This window comes from Hibiscus syriacus, unplaced genomic scaffold, assembly GCF_006381635.1.
Source record: "Hibiscus syriacus cultivar Baekdansim isolate YM2019G1 unplaced genomic scaffold, ASM638163v2 tig00004035_pilon, whole genome shotgun sequence".
Classification (NCBI taxonomy): domain Eukaryota; kingdom Viridiplantae; phylum Streptophyta; class Magnoliopsida; order Malvales; family Malvaceae; genus Hibiscus; species Hibiscus syriacus.
The window spans coordinates 958,973-977,673 of NW_024061993.1; the positions used below are offsets into that span (position 1 = coordinate 958,973).

The following is an 18,701-nucleotide window of genomic DNA, read 5'->3' on the forward strand; positions in this document are numbered from 1 at the left end:
TGGTGCACCAGAATTAATGACCCATTTTAATGAGGTAGAAACAGTACATGTATTGAGTTTACCTAACTCAACAAAGTTAGAAATGAGACTATATGATTGTTTCATAGTTTCTTGAAGATGAAGGAACTTGGCACACTCATTCACAAATATTGTAATAACCGTTGAAGAAGTTTCTATATTCTTTTTATCAACCATAAGTGCAAGGTAACACACAACCCACACACACACAAAAAAAAGCAAAACCAGCAACCAAACAATACTTAAAAAAAGAAGGCAACACCCAATCCAAAATGAAAAACAGACCAGAGGCACGGATCGGCGACAGGGTATGGTCGGAAATACCTAGAGACAGCGGCGGGAGGAATCGGCGTCAGGAAAAGGTCGCCACGCGCCTTCATGCGCCGACTCGTTACGAAACCTTGTGGCGGTGCATGAGTTACACAAAGAGAATCCGGTGACTGGTCTTTCCAGATCGGCCGATCGACGCACGATGAACCTCCTGGTGTCGGCAGTGTCGAGAGAGTGACCTCAAAAAGTTGCCGATGAAAAACGACCAAAAATCACTCCTTTCTTTCGATACCCAAATAGCCCCACAAAAAAATTCAAACACTCACATATTTTAACACATCTGATACCATGTAGAATTCTGAAGTATAATACTCTCTCACTTGTATTTTATTAATTAGTAGAGAGGGGTATATATATAACTTTAATCATGCTAAACTAGGTAACATAATATATTACATTAAAGGTAATTAGCCTAATAATCAGCCTAACAATTAGCCTAAGAATCTGTAATAGATGCAAAGAAATGTAAGAGGGTTCTAGCATATTATATATGCACAAGTCTAAAAATTTTGATGAAATAATGCAACAGGTTCTTAAAACTAGAAAAAATGATAAATGGCATAACACTGTTTTGTTCTTTAAGTACTGTCATACTTCTCTGCGATGCTGTCATTGTAGAGTATCAATATTATTCGAAAGAGAGCAGTACTCAGAAAAGGCCAGGCAGAAAATGTCAGTTCCACACTGCTGTCAGAGGATCACTGAAGTGTTCAATTTATGCAGAGGAAAGAGAAAAAATTTGTCAAACAAGATAAGATCCATAGAGATGAAACTATGTACCCTGAATGAACTTACAGAAGTGAATAGGAATAGCAGAACCTTTACTGTGATAAAGTCCCACATGGCCACAGGGAATAGAAAAGATGTTGCAGAAGCAATGATTATTGCATGAAGTCGCCTTTTGAGTTGATTCTAAAGGAAGAAAGCGACAACAATAAGAAATTATGTTAAAATTGAGGGGATTGGAGGCTAGCAGCTGATGACTTTCAGTTGGCAAATAGGCTAGCAGATGACTACAGATGCATTAATATCAATACTTTGGGGGAAACCCGCCTAGCAATCACCTTTCTCAGAGCTGATAAGATCCCAGCCAAGATGGAAACCAGCATTTGACTCATGCCCAGTACTTGTTCAGTCTGAACATCTGAATCGGGGCTATCTTTGAATGGTTTTACAGTTAAGTTCATCAAATCAAAACAAGAAAATTAAAATAACTGTCTAGAGATTACATAGAAAAATCAAATAAAATGATACTAAAAATAAGAGGATATAGAATGGAGAAAGTGTTGCTACAGCCCAACCATGAGATAAGAAATAAAATGATGCCAACGTAGCAATAAGCCCACCAACCTGGTAAACCATTAGAAAAGACATCAATTATCAGATATTTCATCCATTCATGTTGACGCAGAGGACATATTAAATTTGATCCAAATCGCACTACTGATTACATTTCTAAACCAATAAAGGAATAAGACCAATGCGCTATCCAAATACTTCTGAAGTAAGACAATATACATATATATAACAAATTAGCTATGGACTGTAGTCAAGCATGTTAACCTTGTTCCAGAGATTGCCTTTTCTACCTTACAATTCTAAACCAATAAAGGAATAAGACCAATGCGCTATCCAAATACTTCTGAAGTAAGACAATAAATATATATAACGAAATAGCTATGGACTGTAGTCAAACGTGTTAACCTTGTTCCAGAGATTGTCTTTTCTACCTTACAATACTGCAGATAATACTCCAAGAACAGCACCAGAATACCCCACTAATGTAGCTCTAGAGAAAACAAAAAATGAAAATTAATGTAGCCATGGAAACCATTTAAAGCTTCACATGGATTAAAGACCATGACAAGATAGAACACAATGAAGGAGAAGATAGGAATGGAAGAGGGAAGAAGCAAAAACACAAATGCTTTGAAATCCCAAACTCTGCAACTGAGTTAATTTAACAAATGTATATGATAGTGATGATATGGCACAACAATTATCCAATGTTCATAGGCTATTGACATGTTCCACTTTTTTCTTCCTCCTGGGGTTATGCAAGGACAAATGCCCAAAGAGTCTCCAACTCAAGAAGACCACAAATAAGCAACAGACCTTCCCAAAATGTGTGTGATGCATGTGTTTGATACAGAGAGTTCCAAATAGTGCCTAAGATGCCATATATTAATGAACTCCAAGAGTGTTTATAAACCAAAAAATACCAGATGGCTATGATCAATGATGGCCAAAAAAGGGATATAAATAAGAACACAAATATGACATATATTAATATATAGTAGCGGTCGATTGTGGGACAAAGACTAAATCCACTTGGTTTCAGCTTGGTACAACACAAAGTCATCATTCTCTTTGGTTTGGAAATATTAAATTTGTGACAACAGATCAAATAAGATTCAGTACTGGAACTGTTCAAGCAAGGACAAGATGTTTTTCTCCTCATTTCCACCTTCAGAGATGACACTATGATAAGACATTTATTTATTTTTGGATAATTCGATTTTATTACCCAAAGAGAAGATTTCTGCTACAAAAACAATCAGTGTTCTTATTACATTTGATCACCCTACTTACAAAAACAAACAACGATCAAACCATACCCCAATGATTACAAAGAGTAATATTAACACTATCAAGTCTATTTATATTCCTACCCCTTAATTGTATACCTACTATTTCCTTAATAATATGAAGCATTTCTTCAACATTTCTTGAACAACCTTGGAACAATATTTTGTTTCTCTCTTCCCGAAGAGTATAGATTAGTGCATTCAAAGCTAGCTTCATGATTGTTAAGAGTAAGGACTTACCTTTCCAAGCACCACAAGCCCAAACAAAGTGAGTCTCCCATGATAAGAATCTTCTCCGCATGCCATTAAGATTGAAGACTGCCTCCCATAAAGAAGCAGCCAAAGGACACTCAAGGAACAAGTGATCCCTTGTTTCCAAAGCAGCATTACAAAAAACACATTGACTTTCGATAACAAGCCCCATGCGTTGCAGTCTATCCTTTGTTGGAAGTCTGTCAAGTAAAGCCATCCACACAATCAAACTATGTTTTGGGATGTGGAGTGGAAACCATATAAGCTTCTGCCATGGTACTTTTGTACCCTTCACCCTAATCACTTCCCAATTATCACCTACCTTTTTAGCTCCAGAAGACATAACAGGAAAAGCCTCGGTCCTCATTTTAAGAATATGCCTTAAGCTCTAGCTAGTATTGATTCCAACTTCCAAATTTCAAAAATCATTATCCTTTAACACATAGCTTTTAAGCCAAGCTACCCACAATAATCCCTCACCCGCAAGAATATTCCTGATTAGAAGCATCATACATGCTCTATTCCAAGTCTTCATGTCTTTGAGTCCAAGCCCTCCTTCATATTTCAAAATGCCTATTTTCTCCCAACTAACTTTAGCTCCAGTTGTTGCCTTATCAACCCCTTTCCAGAAAAACGTGAGCATAGCTATTTAATCTTCTTAATAACCAATGTTTTTAAAACCGGACCAGATATTGAACCGGTGAAGGTACTGGTTCACGGGTTCACTGGTTCAACCAGGTTCAACCGGATTTTATATAAAATAATATTTTTTTAATTTTACATAATATTCAAAGCAATATTAATATATATGTAACACTTTTTTTAAGTTTACAATATTAAAAGGTATAAAAATATCACAAGTCATAACATATATAAATAAAAAACCATAAAATCAAGTGAAACAAAATGATTCAAATCAACTACAACATAATATTTAAGGTAAAACATATTAAATAATAAATATAATTATATAACTATAATAAAATATAAATAAAATTGGGGCTTAAAAAAATCATAAGAAATGATGTCATTTGGTTTAATTTTTTTTTAAAAAACAATCCCACATGGCTAAGAAACATAGAAGAGCATCCCAAAAGTTTAAAGAGTAAAAATATGAGAACAAAACAATCCCACATGGCTAAGAAACATAGAAGAGCATCACAACTTACTTCTATAAATAATAGAGGTAATTTGACATTCAAAATCATGGAGCCTTTTGGTGAGCACAAAGCGAACTATTCTTTCCCTTCAATTGAGCTCAAATTTTAGGCTTCAATCGAACTTCTAAATTTTTTTTGAGTTCGAGCCTTTTCGAGTTCAAGTTTTAATATTATATTTCGAGTTCGAGTTGAACTTGATAATTTTTAGCTCGTGAGTTTTTGAGTCGAGTTGAGCTTACTTTTAAAGTTTTCGAGTTCGAGTCGAGCTCAACAATACTCGAATTTGACTTCTCGTTGAACAAACGACGTCGTTTGGTTTAATTTTTTAAAAGAAAAAAAGTGAACCGACGGTTCAAACTGGTTTTGCTGGTTTTCAGCCGGTTCACCCCGGTTTTACCGATTTTTAGCCGATTCTACCGGTTTTCAGCCGGTTCATTGCCATACAGGTTTTGTGAGGTAACCGGACCAGACAGGCCACCGGTTCGCGATTTAACCGATTGAACCGGCCGGTCCGATCCGGTTTTGATAACCATGTTAATAACTGATTGTGGCAGAATTAACTACCTACACCTGTAATTAGCAATACTAAACAATACTGCTCTGATTAATTCCAGTCTGCCAGCATAACTCAAATGCCTACCTGACTATTGGTGCAACCTTGACTTGATGTTATCAATAAGAACCATGCAATCTTTGTCAAAAAGTTTCCTAGTAACCAAAGGAATACCTAAGTATCTCACTGGCAGGTAGCCAAGTTTGAAACCAATAATCATTTTAATTTCCTCAAGCATACTATTAGAAATGCCAGCAGCAAAGAATTCACATTTAGCAGCATTAAGCTTGAGGCCAGACATTTCATAAAAATAATCTAAAACACTAGTAACTCCAACCACAGATTCAACAGATCCTTTACAAAAGATAAAAGATCATCAGCAAAAGAAAGATGAGTTAGGCCTATTTTTTTGCATTTTGAATGGTATCCAAACATGCCTCTAGCAGCTGTCAAGTTTAGGATTCTTGAGAGAACATTCATAGAAAGAACAAATAAGAAAGGAGAGAGGGGTATCCTTGTCTTATACCTCTTGCACCCTTAAAGTAGCCAATCAAACTCCTATTAAAAGAAATGGAGTATCTAGCTGTTGAAAAACAAACTTCAATCCATCCTATAAAAGTGCTTGGAAGTCCTATAGCCTTTAGAATAGCATAAATGAATCCCCAGTGGAGAGAGTCAAAAGCCTTATGAAGGTCAATTTTCAAAGAGCATCTTGGGGAAATAGTCTTCCTATTATAGCCTTTCACCAGTTCCTGAGCAAGAAGATTATTGTCAACTATACTTCTTCCTTTAACAAAAGTTGTTTGATTTAAAGTGATCATTTCTGGGATGAGACTTGTCAATCTTTTAACCAAAATCTTTGAAATAGTATTGTACAAATATAAATAATTAAACTGGATCGAGTAAATTTCAGGATTCCTAAAATGTAGGAGGTCAAAAGCATAAGGATTTCTCATAAACTCAACGAATAAATATTTACATGTCTGCATTCGCTGATATGTCTGCATTCGCTGATAATTCTGACATAGGATAAAATGGGAAAGGAAAATATAATGGCATTATTTCTATAGCAAAATTATAGTGTTTATAAATTATACAAAGTTTCAAAGATGACAATACCCTATTATATGCTCAATCTAACTAAACTAAGCATGTTTGAGACATGTAAAAATAAACATATATAAAAAAGAATTTCTAATGCACCAGAAATGTACCCAAGTGGTCCACATGATTTAAGCCCCTTTCCCCACAAGATGAAGTATAAAGCTGTTATTGCTCCATTAATTACAGAAGGAACAACCTGCAAATTAACAATGACTTCGACAAGGAACAGATTAAGGAAACTTGTACAAGTTAACACTCTTTCTTCAGATTGTTGTTATCTTTCTCATAAAAAGAAGCAATTCTACTTCACCTGTGTATTTGAGAGTGATCGTCCCTTCCAAGGCTTTTGTAAGAGTAAAAAAAAGATGGACGACAGAACCAGACAACAGAAGATAAAAAGTATCACCGAAGCTCCAGTCTGGGTTAGGTACCAATGCATAAACTGACCATATTCTCAATAAGTTCCCAACAATGTGGATTATCTGCAGAGGAGTTTGCCTAGTAGTAAAAGCAATTAATGGTAAAATCATCTTAGTACTAGCAAACTAAAATATCATACAATTAATCCATGTCCCAAGTAACTGAACATGTTATTCTGTAACAGTGTATCAAATGTTTTTTAGTATTTACATTTATATATAAGAAAACGTTTACTTTAATCTCTAAATAAATAATTCATTATCAAAAGTTTAACACCTCAATGATCAGTTTAAGCTGAATCTTATGATTTTCCCTTTAAAAACATTACTTTAGCTGAAATCCCGTAAATTACAAGGTAGTACTAAAAACACTGGTAAAGGCGATTGTTCAGTCAAATTTCTAATATCTTAGCCAGAGCCATTTTAATTCATACATCAAGCCAACAAATCCAGAAGCCATACCAACAATGAAAAACTAAAATACCATTGATGGAACAGACATGTAAACTGAGAAGGCAAACTTCTCAACCAGCATTATGTGAAGCAGACAATTGAAAAATAGTAAGTCGAGAGCCTTTAGCTGTTTACTTCTTTAATGAAGTAAATTGATAAGCTACACTAGTCGGTTTAGTAAAAGCTAAACAGTAAACACGCTAGTCGCTAAAACAAGGTAAGACATTATTTGGTAGCCAAGAAAATGGAAAGTCAACAAATTTATTGGAACTTCGTAACACGTGTTTTTAATGAAAAATTCACTTGACCGAAAATATGCAATAAGATTCGAACTTCTATTCCGCCACAATTTTCTTTTCTTTTTTCCCTAGAAGAACAAATAGGAAAACTAGGATTCTAAAAAATCAAATTTAAATCTGAAAAAGAAAAATGATTCACTAGATTCAAAAGAATATAATATATGGTCACTTTCTTTTGTTTAATTAAGATGCGGTCACTGGACGTTACCTGCCGTAAGTTGTATGACATGACACGTTAATAAAAAAATTTAATTTTATATGAACCCCTAAAAACTTCAAATAAATTACTAATCATAGTCCTTTTGTAAACATAAATAGTTTAGAGATAAAATTTTAATTAATCACATTTTGCATATGTTTCTTCCTCAAACCAATCTTCTCCACCGCTTCTGCTTCATCTCTAAACCACCGCTTCATCTCTAAGGCTATTACTTATGTAATCCAAGAAAACTCCCATTTCACATTATTAAATTATTCTTCATTTACCATTGCCATCTCGGCACCTAGTGATTCTTGAGCAGCCACATGTCCAGGGATTAACAAGATCCTGGAGAAGTGTATCCATCAGTGAATCGAAACTTTGCCAGAGAGTAAGATTGCTCCTAGGTTGGAGTAGGAGATTACCCGAATTAAGGAGTTTCAACTGTGACCACGAGTCTTCAACTTTAACAGTGTTATTGTTCATCAAGATTATGACTGGATCCTCATCAGCATCAGTTATGATGATTTTGTTGGTTTTGATTATGAACAGCTTGGATCGTTTTCCATTAACGGGGTATCCCGGTTCGCCATCCAAACTACGGTGCGGGTGTTGTCCTGCAAGGCTTGCTGAACTAGACTGCGAAGCAATAAGAGTTTTGACCGACGGGGTAAAAACCAACGGAGAATACTTCATTTGCATATATCAAAACATCATCTAGTATCTCCACCAGGGTATTAAATAGCGTTCCGAAAACGCTATAGCGGTCGTGATATTACGGTCGCACTACCGTCCGAAATCGTTATTCATTATTTTTGCGGTGGGTCACGGATTTACACCGATTGCGGTCGATTGTGCCCGCAATTTAACAGGAAACGATCGATTGCACCAATAACGGGACGCAATCACCGTTATTCAACCGTGGTTAATTTACTGCAATCAACCATTCAACCATATAGAAAAACAAAAAAGAGTGAAATGGGGTTTCGAACCATATAAAAGATATAATCTTTACTAGGGATATTTGGAGTTTCAAACATGGAAGACTGAAATGAGTGGGGTGAAAATTGAAAAAATTTGAACTGGGGAATGGGAATGGGAATGGGAAGAAACGAAGAAGACGGGTTTGAGAGAAGTGGGAACTGGAAAGAGTTGAGAAACTTCTCGACCAAATGAGTTATATTAAAAAAATAGGAAAAATTATTTAATGCACTACTGATGAAAATTTGTTTTATAAGCTAAGTTCTAAACCTTCTAAACTTCTAATATTGTCATATATTTTATTTAAGATTTATGAGTTAATATTTTAGAATTTAAGGGTTATATTTTAGAGTTTAAATGTTATAGATTGGAGTTTAGAGTTCTTAAATATGATACACAATAATATTAAAGTTGAAATTTTTCCTGTTAAATTTTATATATTTAGATCAAACTGAAAAAAAAAAAAATATTAAAAATTATATGTCATCGTTAATTAATTATCTTATCCTATCATCGGATTTTTAAAGTCTTCTATTTGGTTAAACTATATCATATATATGTCAATTTCGCTTAAAAAATATTTTAAAAATCTTTAAAAATGATTCCTTATAATTATAATTATTTTTATTATGTTTTAAGATAAGTTGTGCAAAATTTAAAAAAATTCAAGACCGCGACACTCGCAGTGAACGCGATGGCATCCGTTACGTCTGCAACCGCGATAAACGCGACCGAAAACGTGACCGCAAACGCTATTTAAAATCCTGATGTCCACAGTCAACAAAGAACCTTGTCTTAAATATGGAGAACAAGAGCCATAGATTTAAAACACATGGCTGCCATGAAGCTACAAAATTCATGGACCAAACATTCCCTTCACCAATTGGTAATCCATGTTTGTTTTGTTTCATGATGTGGACGCCATTACTCTTCTTGTTAGTAGCCATTGAGGGGCCGAAAAAAACATTCTCAAGGGGAATAATATTTTCAGAAATTGTATTCTCACCTTTTATTCATGATAGGGTGTTCATGGACGATTAATCGTACCGTTAGCCTAAAAAGTCGATTAATCCGTTATAACAGTTATGAGATTTTTTTTAACTATAACCTAATCATTAAGAAATGATTAATCATTAACGGTTAACCGTTATTAACGGTTTGGTTACAGATTAACCTACGGTTAACCTATTACAATTATTTTTAATTTTTTTTCATAATTCATACTACAAAAAGTGTAACACTTAACACATACTTACTCCGATGTAGAGAATAAAATAAAAAAGTATAACACTTAACACTTACTTATATCGATGTAGTGAATAAAATAAAAAAGTGTAGTACTTAACACATTCTTACACCGGTATAAGTGAATAAAATAAAAAATATAATAGTTAACACGTACTTACACCAGTGTAAATGTGTAAGTGAATAAAATAAAAAAAATGTAACACTTAATACATACTTACACCGGTGTAAATATGTACATCTCACAATATCTTAATACCTAACAATAAACACATAAGTATATTGATATAAGTATGATTTTATATTTTCAAAGAAACAAAAAAATTAAAAATATATATTAAGTTATTTGTACACAAACTTTATTAAAATATACATAAATTATAAATAATAAAAAATTATATTGTTATTTCTCTAGCTATAATAAATTAGTTAATCATTTATCACAATTTGTAACTGTTTAGTATTAACGGTTCGATTAATTAACTTGTTAAAAGTAACGGTTATATCAGTTAACGGTTACGAATTTTTTTGAACTAGTGAAAATGTCATTATCTTCAAATTCTTATGTATTAGACAATTTTCACGACTTCGAACAAGAATAACCCTAGAATAAAGAATTATTTTTATAATGATCATTTTCAATTCACATTTTTTTACTTTAATCAAAATTATAGATATAATAATATTATACAAAGAGTTTAATTTAATAAAATATTAATAAATTTGAATATTTAAAATTCTTTTATATTTTAATATTTTATATATTAATTATTTATAATTTTATGAGGTAAAAAATATTATGATTGTAAAAATATAATTATTTAAAATAATTTCTAACTTTAAATTATTTAAAACATAGATCTTATATATTGGAATTGTCCACTCGATATTATAATATTATTTCTTAATATTATATTATTTTTATATAATTATGAAAATTATTTAAAAATATAAGTTCATTATACTAATTATATATTAAATATATTTTTTCTCAAAAATTAGATAGTATAACGATTAAATTTTATAAAAACAAATATATATCACACGGATAATTTGGTTAAAAATACATTCAAGTAATCTTATATTCATCTAACCAAACATTATAATTTTACATTTCCGCTAAACAAACCAAATAAGATAATACGACATTCCCATAGTAATGTTACAAAAAATACAATCTTGTTGATGTGTTACCAATGGTTTAGAGATGAAGCAGTGGAAACGGTGGAGAAGATAGGTTTGGGGAAGAAAACATATAAAAAAAAGGGGTAAATTGATAATTTATCTCTGAACAATTTTGGCTTTACAAAAAGACTCGTTATTAGTAATTTATCTGAAGTTTTTAAGGGTTCAAATAAAAATTAAATCTTTTTATTAACGTGTCGTGTCATCCAACTCTCGGAAAATAATGCCCGAGTGACCACATCTTAATTAAAACGAAACGAAAGTGACCATATATTATATTTTTTTAAATCAAGTGACTATAAGTTTAGAAAACTCAAACGACGGTAGCTATTTGTGTAGTTTACCCTTTATTGTACCTGAAATGAGGTGATCCACGAACCTCATAGATTGGCCTTGGGGACATCATCTTCGAAAAGAAACGAATTTCCTATATGAAATGGAGAATATTTATAGCTTATTATTATTACGAAAGGGTGATCTACATTGGATTAGACAAAGCTTAAACATAGATTAAGCTAGTTTAGTATTACTATTAAAATTCGATTTAAAAAATACGCTAATAAAGTATTTTTAAAAATATTTTTGAAAAATATAGTTTAAAATTTATAATGTAAGATTATTAGTAAAAAGTTATTTTAGAAAGATAAAATTGTTAGAGTGTTACTAGTTTGTTATTAGTTTGTTATGGTTTGTTGGTTACTTGGGCTATATAAGCCATCCTTTTGTATTAGGTTATAAGTTGAGTATTTTCCACTGTTCAATAAAAACAAAGCTTATTCTATCATCTCTCTTACAGTCTCCTTACTCATTTGCTAACTCAACTCAGCCTTTCATCACTTTCAGCCTTCATGGCTGCATTCTCACATGGTATCATTCGCCAACGATCCTAATGTTGTTTTTTTTCGCTGCTGACTTTTGGAGCCGATTTTAGCACCGCCGTGCGATTTGTTGCTAATTTATAGTCGTTCCTTTATTTTTTTCCTGGCTGATGTTGCATTTTTGCGATCTGAAATCGTCGATTTGTTTCTCCGGTGAGATCTATACCTTTATGGTTATTCTTGCGCTTTGATTCTTCATTTTGATTTTTTGGAGTGTGGTTCTTGGAGCTGTAATCTGATTTGTGTTGGGCATTTATGTTGCTGTTTTTCAATGTGGTTTTGGTTCAATTCGGTTTGCTTAAGTTTGAGAGATACCTCCACAATTATATTGTCATTTACCTTTCAATTTGAGATCGTTTGTCCTGTTGCTCTTGAACGCTGGTGCTCTGTTATGGCATGGTTCTATGGCAGCTTCTTGGATTTTTTACAGACGCGTAACATTCTGAATGCCTAGAAACTGGTCGAAGAAATGTCTGAATGAGTAACTCTGAAGTTTGCTGCTTAGCTTTACCCTCTACGTGTCCCTGTGTTGATGTTGTATTGCAGATGTCAATTTTTTTTAGTTGTTGTTTTAGTTAATATTTGGTTGCTTTAGTTCACTACTGCTCGTGTTATTCATTCGTATTGTGGTTTTGCTGCTACAAAGTGTTGATGGTCTGATTCTAAGTTGACCATTGAGTGGTTAATACTCCTGAATTGAGTTGGTGCATTTACTATTTTGTTGGTTATGCATTTTCCATTCGGTTCTCAAATCATACAGCAGTTTTAAGGTGTTCATAGAGTATCTTTCATCACTTGTTACTTTTTCTTCAAAGTTTGACATGGAACTTTGAGGTTTAACAATCAAGTTACCATAGAAGAAAATCTCTGGGGAGGGTTAAGAGTTTAACAGCCTTATCTTCCTTAACCAGACAAAATAAGATGTTTTCTTGCCCAAAAGAGGCTTCAAATTGCATCCGGGAGCTCGTAGCTTAACCGTCTTGCTTCCAACAAAAAAAAAGTCCTAATAAGTGAAGAGGAAGGACACTGAAGAGGAAAAATAACTCTTGAAAAGAAGAAGAAGAAAAGCCTAGGAAAGTTGAAGAAAGAAGATGTTTTAGGTGAAAGAGAATTTGTTTGATAAATTGTTCATCAATACCGCAAGACGGTTGAACTCCAGCTTATTAAGTTTGTATTCTTTGTTTGACCAACTCTCTAATAGCAAGTTCATTTTGAAGAAAATTAAAAGGTTGAAAAGTTGGTTGAATGTTAGAGTGTTACTAGTTTGTTATTAGTTTGTTATGGTTTGTTATTAGCTTGTTATTAGTTTGTTATTATTAGTTTGTTATGGTTTGTTGGTTACTTGGGCTATATAAGCCATCCTTTTGTATTAGGTTATAAACTGAGTATTTTCCACTGTTCAATAAAAAAAGCTTATTCTATCATCTCTCTCTTACCGTCTCCTTACTCATTTGCTAACTCAACTCAACCTTTCATCACTTTCAGCCTTCATGGCTGCATTCTCACAAAAATGTTCATTTTAGATATTATGTTATAAATTGAAAATATATTATTTAAGGTTGAAAATATAATTTCACCTAAAAGTGATTTTGCACCGCAAAAGCTAAAAATTTGAGCTAGGTTGAAAATCACTTTTCTAACCATAATTTAAAATCAAATTTTGTAGTGTTCATCATTGCTTATAGGGTGAAAAAACACTTTTTCATTATAAAAAGCATTCCCAAACTAGTTATTGATAATCATTATTTGAAGTGTCCTTAATTTTCTGAATTCGAGTTAACCACTGTTAAATTCGAGCTTCTCATTCCTCCATTGATGATCTAAATCACGAATAAGCCAATAAGGTCACAAATATTTTTACTTTACACAAAATACCTCATTAATAACTAATTAATAATTTCAAGGACTAAATTGATCAAATTAAAATTATCGGGCCAAAATAGCATTTTAATTAAATGTTAGGACCAAATTAAATTGTAATTCAAAATAAAAAGGACTATGGATGTAACTATCTTATAATAGGCCAGAGTGAAATGCGAAGAAGAAGAAGTTATATACAAACATTTTGATATTAATTTTGTCGTAAAAAAAATCAGTAATGAACAACAATTAATTAATGATAATTGAAAAGTGCAATACTAAAAAAATAAACTATTTAAAAGTTCAATGATAAAATCGATATATTCTAAAATTCAGTGTTTTAAATAAATTTTGAACATCAAAATAATCGCACTAAAAACGACTTGATTTTAGTATGACCTACTACATTAACAATCTTTAATCATGTTATAATCTTGCTAGTAAGTTAATGACAAAAATAATATAATTAAATGTAAAAATTAAAATTCACCTTTATAATTGACAAAATTCAAGAATATTTAATATAATTTGTTTTTTTAGTGGACCCACCCGACCTATTTAAACTGAACGGACTGCACAACCCCTTGAACAATTTATTAATATTGGGAAATAAATTAAACAAAACCCATATATACAAGTCTTGAACCCATCTCATCCATTGAAAAGAGAAGAAGAAATTAATAAATTAAAGAGAAATCGCAGATCAGAGAAAAACCCTAACCTAAATGGGAAAGAAGAAGAAAAGAGTTCCGTCCAAGGTATGGTGTTACTATTGTGAGAGAGAATTTGACGACGAGAAGATACTGGTCCAGCACCAGAAGGCCAAGCATTTCAAGTGCCATGTCTGTCACAAGAAGCTCTCCACCGCCGGTGGTATGGCCATCCATGTTCTCCAGGTTCACAAGGAGTCCGTCACCAAGTATCTCCTTTACCTATGCTATTATTATTATTCCCACACCTGTTTCCAATTGTTTCTCTTTTCAGTTTACTACTTTTTTTCTTCTTATTTTCCGGTCTAAATTCTGCTCTTCTTTTTAGGGTTCTTTTAGGTTCGTAAATAATGTTCCCCCATTTAATTTTAGGGTATATTTTGTCGCTTTTTTCAATACTTTCCAATGGATTTATATTCTGTAAGCGCTTCCTTTTTCGGTTTATCAGAAACTTGTTCCTAAGATCAAAATAGGAAAAAATTGCACGACGAGAGAAAGTTAAAAATTGTCGAGGTTTGAGTTCTTTGTACTTTGGTATTTGTCTTTTCAGATTTTTCTTCTTGGCCGGAGCAAATAATACTTTTTTTACTACAAGGAATTGTTTCAACGGTCAAATGTTACCTAAATACCTTTCGCTTTTGGATGAATAAATCGATTTGGGGATGTGGCAACGCAATGAAACCTATGTTCTTGAGGGTAGCCATTAGTTCTTTGCCCCAGTTTCGTTGATCAATAGAAGAAATTGCATTCCATGCACAAGATAAAAAAGATAGATAACTAGTCAGTTATTTCTCTATATTAATTCATAATTAGAAGCTTCTGAAATAATTTTAAGAAATACATAAAGAAAGCGAGTAGCCATTTTTAAATATTTGCCTTACCTTGCTTCGTAGAAGTTGTCTAAGAAGTTATACTTCCTGTTTGAATCTTAAGTGTTTGCTGGGCTGCGCCTGTAAATTCAGTCTTCAGAAGTTGTCTATCAGTAAGGACCAAGGCCTGCTATGTTATTTTTCTCGCCAGTGAACTTTGCATTACACTGAAAACAGTACATATTTTATAGGGTTCCCAATGCAAAATCTGGTAGAGAATCGACTGACATTGAGATATATGGAATGCAAGGAATACCACCTGATGTACTAGCTGCTCACTATGGAGAAGAAGGTAAACATATTGATGTATCATTTATAATCATGTTTAATATCAAGTGATGATAACTTGAGTTGTTGCCCGCAAACATACAAGTACTTTTGGTTTTCATAAAACTTAATATCGTTATAATTTTTACTAAAATTAGAATTTTTATTTGCATACAAAATTGCCTTTTCATTTCTGCTTATGGAAGAATAAGTAAGTATTAAAAGTGGCAGCATGAATATTTTTTTTAAAATATTATTGTAATAGCATAGGTGAGTAAATCAAGGACACATTTTAAAGTTGAATGGGAATGCATGTTTTTATTTAAGAGAAGGAAATAGGGTTACAGATTTTCTCTAAGGTAAGTAAATAACTTTGTAGATGTACTTTTACTCGGAGTTTCACATTGTAATTGGTATTTTATCTAACAAGTTTGATGCTGTTGCATATTGATTATGTTTTATATTTGCTACTATATCTTCCTAATTCTTAAAATAAAATTTCTTGCAGAAGAAGAGGTTGCGTCAAAAGCGGCCAAACTGGATATCCCATCTACTCAGCTTGTGGGAGGATTGATACCAGGGCCACTTCCTGTTGGATATCCTCCTCAATCAACTTTAAGGGCAGTGCAGCCATTGTATGTTCACTTTGGTCTTCTCTGTGCCATTTATTGCTAAGCATTCGGGCTATGAAATATAATTGTTGAAACTTACAATTGACATTTTTAAGAATACTTGGATTTTTGATGTCATTGTTGCTTTCATTGTGGCTCTTGTTGTCGGTATATTAAATCATGCAGCATTTCAGCATGCGATTGTAAGGTTATTCTACATCTTCAAAAGTTGCTAATGTAGTTAGTCTGACCATTTAATGTGTTGTTTGTCTCAGGTATAATGCTGCAGTGCCTGTACCTCCTGTTGGCTGGGCAGTGCCTCCTCGTCCACAGCCTTGGCTCCCACAGCATCCTGCATCTTCAGTTCCCCTATCTGCACCTATGGGGTATGTGCAGCAACCATTATTTCCACTACAAAGTGTGAGGCCTCCTATGGCTGTTCCTTCAACATCACCTTCACTCCAACCTTCACAAATTGCTCCACCTGGATTGCCGACATCAACGCCTACACTTCCTGTATCCCAACCATTGTTCCCTGTTGTCAATAATAGCGTACCTACTCAGAGCTCACCGTTTTCTGCTTCTTTTCCAACAAGTGTTGCAGAAGGAAAAACTTCAATTGAAGTGCATTCTAGTGGTAGTGCTACGGTGACAGGTACCTGTGAACCTGCTAGTATTCCATTTTGACTGATCCTATGACTAGAGACAAAAATTGCATCTACATTGCTCGTTGTCTACAGGCTTATATAAAACTAACTTGCACAGTGTTCAAGAGTGAGAAACTTGGTGATAAAATAAAGTGGAGATAATAAAACTAGGCAAAAACTATAAGACCTTATAAACAAAATTGCATTAGCGTTTTCTGTCCTTTATAGGGTTGATGACTTTTAACAAATATTTTTGTGCACTCTTTCTAAGCAATTAATAATTTAGGTATCATTTGCGCAACCCAACTCAATGATGGCAGCTGAGGTAGCCCACCACTGTCACTCATGCATTTATAATTTCATTAGAAATAGAATTAAAAGTTGTCTTGCTTCCACAGATGCAAGCTTGCAGAGCACCTGTGCTTATAATTAAGGGACCTGTCTTGAGTGCTTTACATGCTTTGAAAACAACACAATCCCGCCCCCCGCCCCCACCCAAAAAAAAAAAACAGTTGTGCTGCTTTGTTCAATAGACTGGATCCCTTTTTATTAACTTAATTTTTTAATCCCTGTTGTCTTCCCTGCTGTATTACTTACTTCTACATCATTTTAAGATAACTTGCTTCATATTTTTGCAACTTATTTTTATCTTTGTTTGCTTATAGGTGGTGCTGGTGTCAATTCTCATTCTTATGCCTCTGGTCCAAATACTGGTGGCCCATCTATTGGACCACCCCCTGTTATAGCAAATAAAGCTCCTGCTATCCAGTCGGCGGTAAACGAGGTTTATTTAGTTTGGGATGATGAGGCAATGTCCATGGTCGGTTCCTACTTTTTAATTGGGTTTTTATTTGCTCTTTTCTAGATGATGCTGGAAATATGTTATTAAAGATTTCTGATTTATATACTTGCAGGAAGAGAGAAGAATGTCCTTAGCCAAATATCAGATGCATGATGAAAATAGCCAGGTAAGTCATAACTATCTCTCTAGTTTATGGACTTGGTTTGCACATCTAACCAGATGGGTAGGCTTTATGTTTCATGTTTTCAGATTCAGTTATCTGTGCTCTTGTTACCTATTTGATGAGGTATTTTCGTGTGATTCCTTTTTGTTATTTTATATTAAAAAAGAAACACAATTTGTGGAGGATCCATGAGCCCTTTCATCAAGAACTCATATTGATTGACGGGCATCCACTTTTATTTTAAAATATGATTGTTCCACTTTGCAAGCAATTGCCTCCAACTGTTTGTGTCAAAATATTCAAGTAGGTATTTATGCCAGTTTTTCTGGTATTGGTAAGTGTAACTTTGACGAGCATGGTGCAATCCTCTCGAGTATTTCTTCCTTCTAGCATTGAGCGCGGTTAAGAATAGATTATGTATGTTTGTATGTAGTATGTACATGATCACTTAAAATTTGGATTTTATTAAATGCTATACATTCTCCCTATGCTTGATTTCAAAATGTGTGGGGGTTTGGGTGGAACAAGATGATACCCAACAGATTTTTGCTCAAATAAATAGCATTGACAGTGAATTCAGGCTTTTCCAGGTCAGCTTCTTTCGAAAAGTTTGGTATCTTTTGCATAGGATCTGGGCCAAGCTGCAAACGAATAAGTTTTATACAAGTGAGGGATGGTCGTGGTTCCTCTCTGATCATTTTCTTTGAATTTTGATTTCAGATGAGCTCTATTGATGCAGCAATAGACAGAAGGATCCTGGAAAGCAGACTTGCAGGTCGAATAGCATTTTAGTTGGGAGGTGCATCTTGAGATATCAATTGGATTAATGAGCATGATGCACTACTTGCATGAACTGTGGAAAGAGGGATTGGGACCCCAAATTCATCAATCAATTTTTAGGTTGGTTATGGCAAGATGTAATTGTGTTGTAGTCTTTTGCAAAGTGATGCAGAAGAGAGAAGAAAAGTCGATTGTTTTTTAATTTTAATTCTAAAAGTCAGATACTTAGAAAAGTTGGGTTATTAACATTGTGAATTTATTGCACTGTTAGGATGTTGATTTGAGTTTAGGTAATGGATTTTATTGAAGGGGAGTGAGGATGATAAAG

The 18,701-nt window shown here is 33.4% G+C and overlaps 1 protein-coding gene and 1 pseudogene across 4 annotated transcripts; one reads left to right on the forward strand and one right to left on the reverse strand.

Moving 5' to 3' along the window:
- LOC120187087 overlaps window positions 1-11,223 on the reverse strand; it is a 58,984-nt pseudogene extending 47,761 nt beyond the window's left edge.
- Window positions 11,224-14,156: 2,933 nt separating this feature from the next.
- On the forward strand, window positions 14,157-18,684 carry LOC120187237 (protein SUPPRESSOR OF FRI 4-like). Of its 4 annotated transcripts, XR_005522268.1 has the most exons (8): window positions 14,157-14,443; window positions 15,295-15,395; window positions 15,879-16,005; window positions 16,257-16,636; window positions 17,294-17,448; window positions 17,543-17,596; window positions 18,099-18,183; window positions 18,314-18,684. XR_005522268.1 is itself a non-coding variant. In XM_039191005.1 (7 exons), the coding sequence occupies exons 1-7, from the start codon at window positions 14,250-14,252 to the stop codon at window positions 18,383-18,385; spliced, it is 1,083 nt and encodes a 360-aa protein (XP_039046936.1). In that variant the 5' UTR covers window positions 14,157-14,249; the 3' UTR covers window positions 18,386-18,684. The 4 variants fall into 4 exon arrangements, 3 of the variants coding, with proteins under 3 accessions (XP_039046936.1, XP_039046942.1, XP_039046932.1); XM_039191005.1 differs by lacking the exon at window positions 18,099-18,183; XM_039191011.1 differs by lacking the exon at window positions 18,314-18,684 and having other exon boundaries at window positions 18,099-18,307.
- The last annotated feature ends 17 nt before the right edge of the window (window positions 18,685-18,701 follow it).